Genomic DNA, 12353 nt, shown 5'->3' with positions numbered 1-12353 from the left:
TAGGGTTATGTAGGGATTAAGCATTAAGAGGAAGGCCAAGTTGAGACTTTGACAGGGATGCGTTCTGCCTAGCAGTAGACTTCCATTGAATACTACTCTTTTGACACACGAAAAATGTAAGTCTGTCTTGGTGGGGGCAGGGTAGAGATACCTTTTAAAGCTGTGCAAGTGAACGCTAATTATTAATTCAGAGTCCAAACACCAGTTTAGAGAGGGTACCCCACGCACAGGCGAGCTCTTTAAAGCACAGACTTCCTGAGTTCAAGTTGAACACAGTAGCGTCTTGCTAATGTAGTTATCTAGTTACTACATAGTGATAATGGATTTTCAGTTTCCTTAGAGCAATGCAAGGTTCTCTTCTCAAAAAATATTAAGTTGATTCTATATGGATTGTGCTAAATGACTTTTGACAAATTTGAATTCAGTCTGAAAACTAAATTTCTCCATTAATCACAGTGACCTATTTGTAGTCATCTAGGATAAACAGGAATTTACTAAGTGATTTTTTTGTTGTTGTTACTTTAAATGAGTTTAAAGGCATGACATTTCCACTTAGAAATAGTCTCTCTTTGTGTGGTGCTGTATAAGTGCATAGTTTTCTTTGCATTCTGTTTCTACTCTGTTGGACCTTTTATTTTTCCTAGGACTCCTTCTCCTCCCCCACGTCGTCGCTCACCTTCCCCAAGAAGATACTCTCCTCCAATACAGAGGAGATATTCTCCTTCTCCACCTCCAAAGAGAAGAACGGCTTCACCCCCTCCCCCTCCTAAACGAAGGGTATCACCGTCTCCACCACCAAAGCGTCGGGTCTCCCATTCGCCACCTCCCAAACAAAGAAGCTCCCCAGTCACCAAGAGACGTTCGCCTTCGTTGTCATCAAAGCATAGGAAAGGGTCTTCCCCGAGCCGATCTACCCGGGAGGCCCGGTCACCACAACCAAACAAACGGCATTCGCCCTCACCACGGCCTCGAGCTCCTCAGACCTCCTCAAGTCCTCCAGCTGTTCGAAGAGGAGCATCGCCATCACCCCAAAGAAGGCAGTCCCCATCTCCAGGTTCTAGGCCCATTAGGAGAGTCTCCAGGACTCCGGAGCCCAGAAAGATAAAAAAGTAAAAATACTTTATCCTTTTTGGTTAGGAACACTAACTTGCATAGCTCTTTGTGTTTGGAAGCCCCCCACCCCCCAACTGAGAAATCACAGAAGAGAATAGCTGTGAATACAAACTTTAAGGCAAATTCTAGGTCCTATTCATAGATCCTTTCTGTTTTCAGGGTAGTTCCTCATGGTATAAGCTAAATGCCATAGGGTTTTACTTGGTTCTTAGGGGTATCAGGCTTATTGAGTCTGTTTCCAAACCTAGCTCTGAAGTGATGCATAGGATATTTCTTGCATGTCTATGTAAGACTGATAAAAGCAGTCTTAAATATAGGAACTGGCATTACTAATTTCATACAGGAAGAATCATTAACAGAATGGATAGAGGATTGTGGGGCTTGAACTACTCTCCAGGAGACTTAGGTGATAAAAATTTCATAAGTTTTAGTATGATCAACCAGCAGACTAAGTGCTGTGAAATATTTAAAGTTCATGATCTGGTTGTATAATGGTAGTTGGTTGTTTTCTCTTAAGAAAGAAGGATCTCTGCTTTTGGATATTAAATGTTTTATTTTTTCCCTCTGTTTCTAGAGCTGCCTCACCAAGCCCTCAGTCGGTGAGGAGGGTCTCATCTTCCCGATCTGTCTCGGGATCTCCTGAGCCAGCAGCTAAAAAACCCCCAGCACCTCCATCCCCTGTCCAGTCTCAGTCACCCTCTACCAACTGGTCACCAGCGGTACCAGTTAAAAAGGCTAAAAGCCCAACACCAAGCCCATCACCGGCAAGGGTATGTCTACCCTGTTTTGGACATCTTTTATAATTATACGTGGTCACTTGGAAGGAGAGAATTTTTTGTCTTTTGTAGTTCAGAGGAGCGTTATTTTCTGTGGTTCAGATGGACTTGAAAAGGAGGCACAGATTAAGTGGTGGTGTTTGCGTCACAGTCCGTGCTTAGTACTCTAGATGTCTACTAATGTGTGATACGTCTAATACTATTAAATTCTCTAATCTTGGTGGTGAAGATTGGATTATATAGACAATTTAGAAAAACAGAAAGAAAAAAATTACCCTTGATTCTGTTATCTAGGAGAAAAATAGTTAATAGTTTAGCGTTTCTGCTGTTTTCTCTGGTGTTTGACAGGTTTTGGGATAGTTATGGTCACAGTCAATAAAAGTTTCAATCTTAGATCATGTCTATTAGTCTGATTACATTTTTATAAAGAAAAAATACACTTTATCACAAGAAGATACCAAAATGTCGACGGTGGTTATGTGTTAGAAGGAGAATGATGAGTGATCTTAATTTTTCATCTTTACGTCTTAATGGTCTTATTTTTTCCTACAGTGTAAATACATTATTTCTATAATAAAAAATGAACCTCACAACTTGTGAAATGTTAGATGGAGTGGAAAGTACTTTGTTGTCCCATATAGCCTTATCTTTGGCAAGCTACATAGATAAGAAGAACACTCTTGCTTTTACATTGTCAAGCTTAAATATCATTGGGATATTAAAATATCGGAGCTTAAACTGTTTTCTTTGTGATTCATTAATCTAATCATGGCAGGTTCCTGTATTGTATAAAATCAGTGGTGGATGTCCATCTTAATAGGATTGAATTATTGTGCAGACTGACTGAATGGATTGAGGAATTTTAAGTAATTGCTTAGAAATGTGAGATTTAAAAATTACAGACTAGATGCAGTTATAGCAGAGCCTACCCTTTGCTTAAATTTGGAATATATGCAGTGGAGAACAATGCACCCACATTCTAGAGATAGATCAGACAGTGATTAGAGATGTGGCATTCATACACGCTTGTATTTAGGATGATAACTATTTATTAAAAGCCTACATGTTAGGCTGGTATTGTGGGTGATTTACAGATATTCCCATTTAATTTTTGTAACAGCTTTATCAAGGATTGTTATACCCATTTTGGGTTGACAAAAAGGCCTCAGAACAAGTCAGGCAATTTGAGGTCAACTAGTTTAATAGGTTCAGGAACCAGAATTCAACTCAGGTCTAGTTGAGTTCAGAGACTTTTCTTCCTGTTGCACATGGTGCTTTTCCTTACATCTGGAGGTAGACCCTGACTCAGGCCGGTCTTGGAGACATGATTCATAGCTTGTGGTTGGGAGGCCTGGTTTAATGTGAAGTTAGTTGGGGAAATTTTTAAAAATCATTTATCTTCAAGGTCTGTTTCAACTCTTGGAAGTCTTTGCTTTCAGTGGTGGTTCCCATCTTTTAGGAGTACTTTTCTTGGTGGTGATTGGCCCTGGGTCTTGTTTCCCCCGAAGCCGTATGAAATCCTAGATTAGTCCAGTTGGTTATTCCCTTGAAGAAATAAAATGTTTAGTTGGACAGGTTGATTTTATTGCTTTTGGTTTTCTGGATTTCTAGAATTCAGACCCAGAAGGAGGTGGAAAGAAGAAGAAGAAAAAGAAGGACAAGAAACACAAAAAGGATAAGAAGCACAAGAAGCACAAAAAACACAAGAAGGAAAAGGCTGTAGCTGCAGCTGCTGCAGCCCCTGTAACCCCTGCGGCCATCGCTGCTCCCACAGCCGCGTCAGCACAGGAAGAACCAGAGGCAGAGCCAGAGCCTAAGAAGGTATTTACGCACAGTCTTACAGTTTGTACAGATAGCTGCGTCATTTGGTATTGAGAAGTAGCTAAGTAAGGTTTTTCTAATAATTGGATGCTCAGCTGTTAACTCTCTTCTGATCGGTTTCTCTATGACCACCTACCAAGAGCAGGGATTTGCTAAGGCTAACGATAAGAATATGAATGGCATCCAAAAAGCTTAATGTGTATTTTTTAAAAGAAATTCAATATAATTAAATATGCCGTATACTTCACCCATTTAAAGTATAGTGATTTTATGGTTTTTTTGTATATTCATAGAGTTGTGCACACATCACAAGAATTTTATTTTTCTCTGTACTCAACATCTCCCACCGGTGTCTCAAGATTTAATGATATGACCTTTTTGGGTTTTGGTTTTTTGGGTTTTCTTTTAGGAGACTGAAAGTGAGGCTGAAGATAACCTTGATGACTTAGAAAAGCACCTGCGTGAAAAGGCCCTGAGATCAATGCGGAAGGCTCAAGTGTCCCCACAGTCCTAGGTGGAAATGTTTGTTATGATGTAAATTTTATTTGGTTTGTACGCAATTCAGTTTCAAAATTGCTAAAAATGTGTTTGAGCTTTAGACTATAACATTTGTTGTAATAATTGCTAGGTTGAAGTTCACCATGTAAAAAAAAAGGGCATGGATTTACATTGCAAAAGGTGTCCACAGTGTATTAGTGACATTCTTTCATTGACAGCTGACATAAATTCATTTAGAGTGAAATATTTTAAGCCAAAAAAAAAAAAGAATCCCCTTTTTAAAAAAGGGGGTTTAAATATTGATGGCGTTCTTATGGTTCCTTTAAATGCCCCTGTCTATTCCCAGAGGTTTTTCTTTCTACTTTTTCTTTCTTTTTTCCTTTTTCTCATTTGAGTCTTAGCACCCATTTAAGTTATGATGCTTCCAACCTTGTATGGTTTTTGCAAGCTTTCCCAGAAATAAGACCACTGTTGAACTACCACAAAAGTATAAATGAATATTTTAATGCCACAATCTTTCCTGTTGCCTGTGGAGTCTCTGCTGAAATGAATTAGGATTCGAGCTCTAGGATGAGACAGAAAATGAAAGCATGTTGTTTGCCAGGACACTGTGGGTTTATATTGATGTGTAACAAGTTGATTTGGAACACTGGAATTTCACTCTGTTCTGTTTATTTTATTTTATTTTTTTTGTAAAGGCAGTTAACTAGTCCCAGGAAGGATCCTTCAGTTACATAAAATTTTATTTTATGAAATGTCATGGCTCCATTCATAATTTTGTCTTGTTCTTCCGATTGGTACATACAGCTTTCAGAGCTCTTGTATTTGGAAAGCTGGAAGGGCCCAGACTTTGAAATAGTGTCTTGTTTTCACTGTTTTTGTTTTGTTTTTGTTGGTTTTTTTTTTGTTTTTTTAAACTAAAGCTATATAAAGCTTGTGGATTAAACAATAAATTTCTAAATTTAAAAATGTTGGCCACTCACTTTTACTTACCACCTCAGTACTGCAGGAAACCTACCTTAGAAATCTTACAGTGCCTTTACCCCCTTGGCACCTTTGGCAGAGTGAGGATTGGACAAGGGAAATACAAGGTGATGAAATTGTCTTACCATCTTTATTTTAGTAATTAATGTGATAAGTGCCATGAAGGGGAAGCACACAGTGAGATTGGAACATATATAATGGGCTAGTTAGCCAGGCATAGGGGAAGAGTTTCAGGCAGAGCAAACAGTATCTGTACACCCCAAGACAGAAGAAGCCTGGCACATTCCAGGAAGCGAACGAAGGTTAAGAAATGACTGGAGCAACCTACCTCTACTGGGGGGGTGTGTGTGTGGTGTGGTGTGAGGAATATAATTTGAGGAAACTTGGGAGTTGATAACATTGTATAAGGTAAAACAACAACATTCATATGAAAGAAGGGGAATTTTTGGCAAGTGAATCTAAGCTTAGCAAGTTGTCACATAGGCAGTTAATTTGATTATAATTTCTGGCAGTTGAAGCAAAAAGAAGGAAAATGCCTACATGTCTTAATTTCAGGAAAACTTAGTGGGCAGTTTTTGATCTAAAGGATATGGACATAGAGGGGCTATTTTTACAGGTGGGTTTTTAGAGTGATTTGTAACAAGGCAAAAGCTGATTAATGAAGCTGCTTTTGTAGCGACTGAACTAAGGTATCTAGAGTGACTCTCCACCATTGGTAGAATCTTACATGTGTATGCGGCAACTTAGAGCTTTCAGGGATCTTCCACATGACTTCCTTTTGACTTTATAATTCTGTGATGTAGGAAATGCACAGAATATCCAGTTTGTGCTTGTTTTTTGTTTGTTTTTTGGCCGCTGGGCATGTGGGTTCTTAGTTCCCCAACCAGGGATCGAACCTGTGACCCCTGCATTGGAAACGAGGAGTCTTAACCACTGGACCGCCAGGGAAGTCCCCAGAATATCCGGTTTCTAAGATGATTGCAGCTGATTTACCCCTTTCAATATGAACAAACCAATGAACATCACTGGGGTACTTGCATCTATCTAGCCATTCACTCATTCAATCCATTTATTCACTTGTCCTATTTATTCACGCTTTCATTCCTCCACTTGACTGAACTGCTTGTTAAGGTTAGCAGTAACTTCCATTTTGCCAAAATGAGCGATCAATTCACCATCCTTTACTAGCCCTCTTGGCAGGAGTTGACTCAGTCATTCACTCCTTTGTCGAAACACTTCCTTCTCTTGGGTTCTAGGGGGCAACACTGGTTTACCTTCTAGATGCAGCACTAGTTTTCCTCCTACCCCAGTAGCTCTTTTATCTCTAGTGGATCCTTTGAAACGTGAAGTGGAGTTTGTAGGGAAAGCCACCAAGGACAAAGAATCCCTAGTCCCTTAAATGTCTTTTTTTGTGTCAAATTTCTTTCCCGTCTAGACTTCCCCCTGACCTAGACCTCTATCGAGCTACCTAGTTAATAACTTCATTTGGATGTCTAAAAGGTATACCGAATTGAACATATCCTCTGACATGAACATTGAACATGTCCTCTGATCTTGTCTCTGTCTCATTCAGTACCTGTCACTCTCATTTACTCAAAATTGAGCTGATACTGTCAGGGGCAGCATCGTGCACCCTCCAGTCCTCACGCACACAAGGCCGTTCCGTTCCCAGCAGCCTGCAGATGATAGTACCGCTCAAAACCCTCAGCTGCTTTTTTCTGCTTCAGAGTAAAATCCAGATTTCTTACTCTGGACTCTAAGACCCAGTAGCACCTACTTTGGCACCTTCATCTCTACTCCTCAATCTGCTCAAGCCATACCTACCTCCTTGCTCTTCCTTTAAACCTCTCTCGGGGCCTTTGTCTTCACTGCTGGATCTGACCTGTTCTCTTTACTTTGTTTTCTTCAGACAGGCTTCCCTAACTTCCTCTCCTCTGTTTTCATCTATACTAATTATTACCACCTGAGATGATATGTTTTTGGTCCTTAGGAACTTGATCTTGTATGTGACTGTGTCCCCAGTGTCTGGTACATCGTAGAAGCACAAATGCTCGATGAACAGATGAGTAAATAAGTTTAATTGACCGTCATTGCCTCTGTACTTGCAAGGCACTACTAGGGCTTGAGGTAAAGAAAATGAAGACATGGTGATTGCTGCTCTCTAGTATTTGCCCACTGCGGGTAAAGACATGCAAACAAGTTGGAGTGGACAAGAACATAGAGTTTGGTAGACCAGGATTTCTACCATAGCTTTCTACGGTGTGACCTTGGTCAAGTTACTTGACCTCTAAGTGCTGCCATTTCTTCTCTCTGAGTTAAATAATGGTGGAATCTACTTCAGAGTTGTTTTTGAAGAGTTAAGTGTGTTAGTTAATACATATAAAGCAATGATAGTACAAAGAGGTTCCCATTTTCTTAGCTAACGTGATATGTGGTCATTCTAGTAACTACTGTAAATTTTAGTTTGGATGTCTAAAAAGGATTTTAATTAATCATAGCCCTATTCAATGTAATTTTTTCTTTTTTTTTCTTTTTAATAAAATACACCATTTTAAAGTGTGCAGTGCAGTGGTATTTAGTATATTCACAAGGTTATGCAACCATCACGACTACCTGTTCCAGAATATTTTGATCACCCTAAAAAGAAACTGCCCATTAGCGGTCACTTTCCATTCTACTGACAGTCGCATCTGCCCCAGCTCCTGGCAACTACTTTCTGTCTATAGATCTGTCTATTCTGGACATTTCACTGGAATCATACAGTATGTGGCCTTTTGTGTCTGGCTTCTATCATTTAATATCATGTGTTTAAGGTTCATCCATGGTACTTCATTTTTTTTTTTTTTTTTTAAAGATTTATTGATTGATTGATTGATTACTATGTTGGGTCTTCGTTTCTGTGCTAGGGCTTCCTGTAGTTGTGGCAAGTGGGGGCTACTCTTCATCGCGGTGCGCGGGCCTCTCACTGTTGTGGCCTCTCTTGTTGCGGAGCACAGGCTCCAGACGCGCAGGCTCAGTAGTTGTGGCTCACGGGCCTAGTTGCTCTGCGGCATGTGGGATCTTCCCAGGCCAGGGCGCGAACCCGTGTCCCCTGCATTAGCAGGCAGACTCTCAACCACTGCGCCACCAAGGAAGCCCTTTTTTTTTTTTTTTTTTTAATTGCTGAGTGGTGTTCCCTTATATGGATATGCCATATTTTGTTTATCTATTCATCAGTTGCACATTTGAGCTGTTTCCACTTTCCAGCTCTTATGAATAAAGCTGCTATGAACATTCGGCATACAAGTTTTTATGTGGACATATGTTCTCTTGGGTGTATATACCTAGGAGTGGGATTGCTGGGTCATACTTAACTTTTTAGGAAACTGCTAGACTATTTTCCAAAGCAGCTACACTATCCGAACATTCTTACTAGCAATGTATGAGGGTTATTATTTCTCCACATCCTTGCCAACACATGTTATCTGTCATTTTGATAATAACTATCCTAGTGGGTGTGAACTAGTGTCTCATTGTGGTTTGATTTGCATTTCCCTGATGGCTAATGATGTTGAGCATCTTTTCATGTGCTGCCATTTTTTTTTTTAATTGGGTATAATTGATTTACAATGTTGTGCCAGTTCCAGGTGCACAGCAAAGCGAATCTGCCACACAAATACATATCTCCACTCTTTTCCAGATTCCCTTCCCATATAGGCCACCACGGAGCACTGAGTGGAGTTCCCTGCACTACACAGTAGGTCCCCATCAGTTATCTATTTTATACATAGTATTCAGTGCCCTATTAAACAGATTTGTATCTGTATGAGAATATTTCTGAAATTGTGGCTGTAGGGCTCTCAGAGTTTCTGCAGAGTAGAGCTGATAATGCATTTGTAAAGTGCTCTGTAGAACTTTCATACCCATTGTGGAGGTTGGGGCCGGGGGACTATGGCCAAGGAAAAATTTGTTCCCACTTTGTAAAGAGGATCAGGAGACTAAGGGAGAGTGTGACTTACTTAAGGTACATGCAGGTCTAGTTGATATTGTCCCTCCTACCATCTGATAAAGAGCGCTGTTTTTCTCAAGATACCTGTCTGGTATTGTAACAGAATCACATTAGACGACGAATGTAGAAAATCTGCCCAAATATGTGTGGTTCTTCGAAAGGCATTGGAATTAAGGATGGAGCTTATTACTCTGAAAAATTACTCTGAAAAAGTTTGGAAGTTGAAATTTGAAAGGCATTAATATCCTGAGGACCCAACTCTGCTCCTTCCTTTGAAAGACCAGCTCCAAAAGTCGCTAAGACTTTTTTGCCTTTTGAAAGCTTATTTGCTGTATTTTTCATTTGAAAGATCCATCTTAGCTCATACCAAACATTGTCTTTTGGCTCTTAGGAACTCAATTATTGCTGTACTCCTAAGTGGTCTTCCGTGCAAATCCGTTTTCAAAGGAAAGATGAATTGATAGGATCTGAAATCCATGTTTTTCCAAAGCTCTTTGCAAAACTCTTCTACATTTGTCAATATATAGTTAAGTTGGCAGGCTTTCACATCGTAAGAGGCTTTTGCCAAGATGGCCTTTTATTTCAGGTGCATCATGGGAGGAGAAGCTGATGTGCTGATTCTGAAGAGTGGTGCCATGTGTGCAGACGGCTATATGGATACCTCTCACCAGATGGGCCAGTCACAAACTCTTCATCGGAAACTTCATCAAGGAAGTGTTTTGCAGACTGCAGGTTGAGACTCGGCAGTGAATTGTAAAGTTGAATGAGTCGCAACCAGCATTAAAATAAAAAAATGAAATAGTTAATTTAAGTGTGAATCACATATAGTAGGTTAAGTATTATTTCATGAAGTGTGTGTGTGCCTGTGTGCTTGTGTGCATATGTATGCTTGTGAACTGGGCTACCGTGTAAAATGTATTCTAATGTGATTGATACAGTCAGCAAAATGGAAAGCCACTACCTTACAGATCACCTAGGCCACCAGTTTGTAAACTGCCCTGCAGAGCCCTAAGTGGGGAGAATTATGATTCAGATTTTCTCTGTCGGATGGGGCCACTAGTAGTACTGCTCTTTGTTGAGGGATTGAGCGATGATACAGGTAAGCTTCGCAAGGGCTTTGCTCTGCTTTTTTTTTTTTTTTTTTTAAAACTTTGAGCTTCCCTGTTGGATTCTTTTTGATAAAAGGTTCCGCAACCAAAAACCATGCGAAAACCACCCATCTAGCCTAGGCCTTGTCATGGGAACCGACTGCCCCAAGGTAAAGCCACAGCTCCCCCAGGTGCCTTGCCACCCCCACAGACTGCCTCAGCCCGGGGGCTATTGAGGGCACCCAGCTTTAATTCCGTTGTAGTGAAAGGAAACAGACTGAGAGTAACCAGGTGCCTCTGAAGCAGGGGTAGAAGTAGCTCTCAGGGAATATTGGAGATGTGGAAGGAAAAAACCCAAAATAGGAAACAATGTGCAGAAGTGGCCTTTGTGAACCCCAAAGTCCCACATCTGTTCTTTCCCTAGTGCATAACCGGGTAGGGACCCTTCTAGCAATTTAAGCATGGAGGCTTTGGCTTAACATAGCCAACATGAGCAGAGGGGAGTGGTAAGCCTGACCGGTCTGGGCCCCGCCTGGAGGAAGACGCTCACGCCACCGACCATCGGGACCCATCCAGACGGCCAAGATGTGCTGAGCAGCCGCCAGGAACCCTGTGATTTCCCACGTTTGTTCCTTTGCTTTTCTCTTGCTGTTCTCTGCCTGGGATATCCTTCCTGGTCTCCTAATGTCCTAATCCTTTTTGGACTTAGAGATGTACTTAAGATGATGGTTTTTAACTCTAAAAAAAAAAAAATACATATTCACTTTTAGAGAATTTGGAAAACAAAAAGAAAAAATTGGGAATTCCCTGGTGGTCCAGTGGTTAGAACTCGGCGCTTTCACTGCGGGGGCCTAGGTTCAATCCCTGGTCTGGGAACTAACATCCTGCAAGCCATGTGGCGTGGCCAAAAAAAAAAAAAGAGAGAGAGAAAAAAATTGTTGGCAATCCCATCATCCAAATATAACCAAGGACACCTACCTCAAGTCAAGTACTCTACCTGACTACACTCAACCTTCCCTGAGCTCCCCTCCTCTAATATATGGAACAAACTGGGGCTTTTTTCCCCCCCTATGTATTTAGAAGTACTGATGTAGCTACAAACATCAGGATCAAACCATGTATATATAATGTTTAATATTCTTTTTTCCATTGGGCAGATCATGAACTAAAATTGCAGAATACATTTTAAATGTCGTACAACCAGGAAATTTGGAAAATAGATAAAAGAAAGTAAATTACCCCATGCCAACCTCCAAACACTGCTACAGTTCTCCCTTTTGTATATTTCTTATTTAGTCTTTTTTTTTTTTTAATGTTAGGGCTTTCCTGGTGGTGCAGTGGATAAGAATCTGCCTGCCAAAGCAGGGGACACGGGTTCAAGCCGTGGTCTGGGAAGATCCCACATGCTGCGGAGCAACTAAGCCCATGCGGCACAACTACTGAGCCCGCATGCCACAACTACTGAAGCCTGTGTGCCTAGAGCCCGTGCTCCGCAACAAGAGAAGCCACCGCAAGAAGCCCGCGCACCGCAACGAAGAGTAGCCCCTGCTCGCTGCAATTAGAGAAAGCCCGCGCGCAGCAACGAAGACCCAACTCAGCCAAAAATAAATAAATAAATAATAATTTTTAAAATGTTAGATGCTTCTATTTATTTAAACTCTTACCTCTACAGATAAAATGGTAATAATGGCACCCACCTCACAGGGTTCTGAGGAGAATTAAATTGAGATGAATAGAATGCAGTCCCTGATCCAGTGGAGTTCATGGCACATGGCCGGGAATGGGGGGGGTAGGAGCAGAGGGGCAATCAAATAGTGATGAAACCGCATGCTCAGGGACATAAAAGAGGGGAGCAGTGCAGCGTCGCAACGGTCAGGAACAATGTTCTGCGGCAGCATCTCAGCCACAGACACACTGTGAGGCTAAGCAAGTGACTTCGCCTCCCTCAGCCTGTTTCCAGTTGGTTTGCTGTGAGAATTGTTCCACAGGTACAGTATGTTTGCTGTGGTGTGTGGGGAGGTGAGCTTCACGTCCTCTGACTCTACCATCTTGATTCACCTCCAGCCTCAGTTTCCTCTCGTGTAA

The 12353-nt window shown here is 41.2% G+C and overlaps 1 protein-coding gene across 12 annotated transcripts in view; it reads left to right on the top strand.

The window, feature by feature from the left end:
- SRRM1 (serine and arginine repetitive matrix 1) overlaps window positions 1-5177 on the top strand; it is a 30243-nt gene extending 25066 nt beyond the window's left edge. For all 12 annotated transcript variants that reach the window (XM_082342220.1, XM_082342230.1, XM_082342225.1 and 9 more), the window contains 4 exons: window positions 645-1109; window positions 1688-1883; window positions 3501-3710; window positions 4120-5177. In XM_082342220.1, coding sequence (XP_082198346.1) covers window positions 645-1109; window positions 1688-1883; window positions 3501-3710; window positions 4120-4224 — 976 coding nt within the window. In that variant the 3' untranslated portion in view covers window positions 4225-5177. The remainder of the gene's footprint in view (window positions 1-644; window positions 1110-1687; window positions 1884-3500; window positions 3711-4119) is intronic.
- The last annotated feature ends 7176 nt before the right edge of the window (window positions 5178-12353 follow it).

The sequence above is a fragment of the Balaenoptera borealis genome (genome assembly GCF_965194805.1).
Source record: "Balaenoptera borealis genome assembly, chromosome: 1".
NCBI lineage: Eukaryota > Metazoa > Chordata > Mammalia > Artiodactyla > Balaenopteridae > Balaenoptera > Balaenoptera borealis.
The sequence above is the reverse complement of the archived record's forward strand: the minus strand, read 5'-3'. Positions and strand labels throughout refer to the sequence as shown.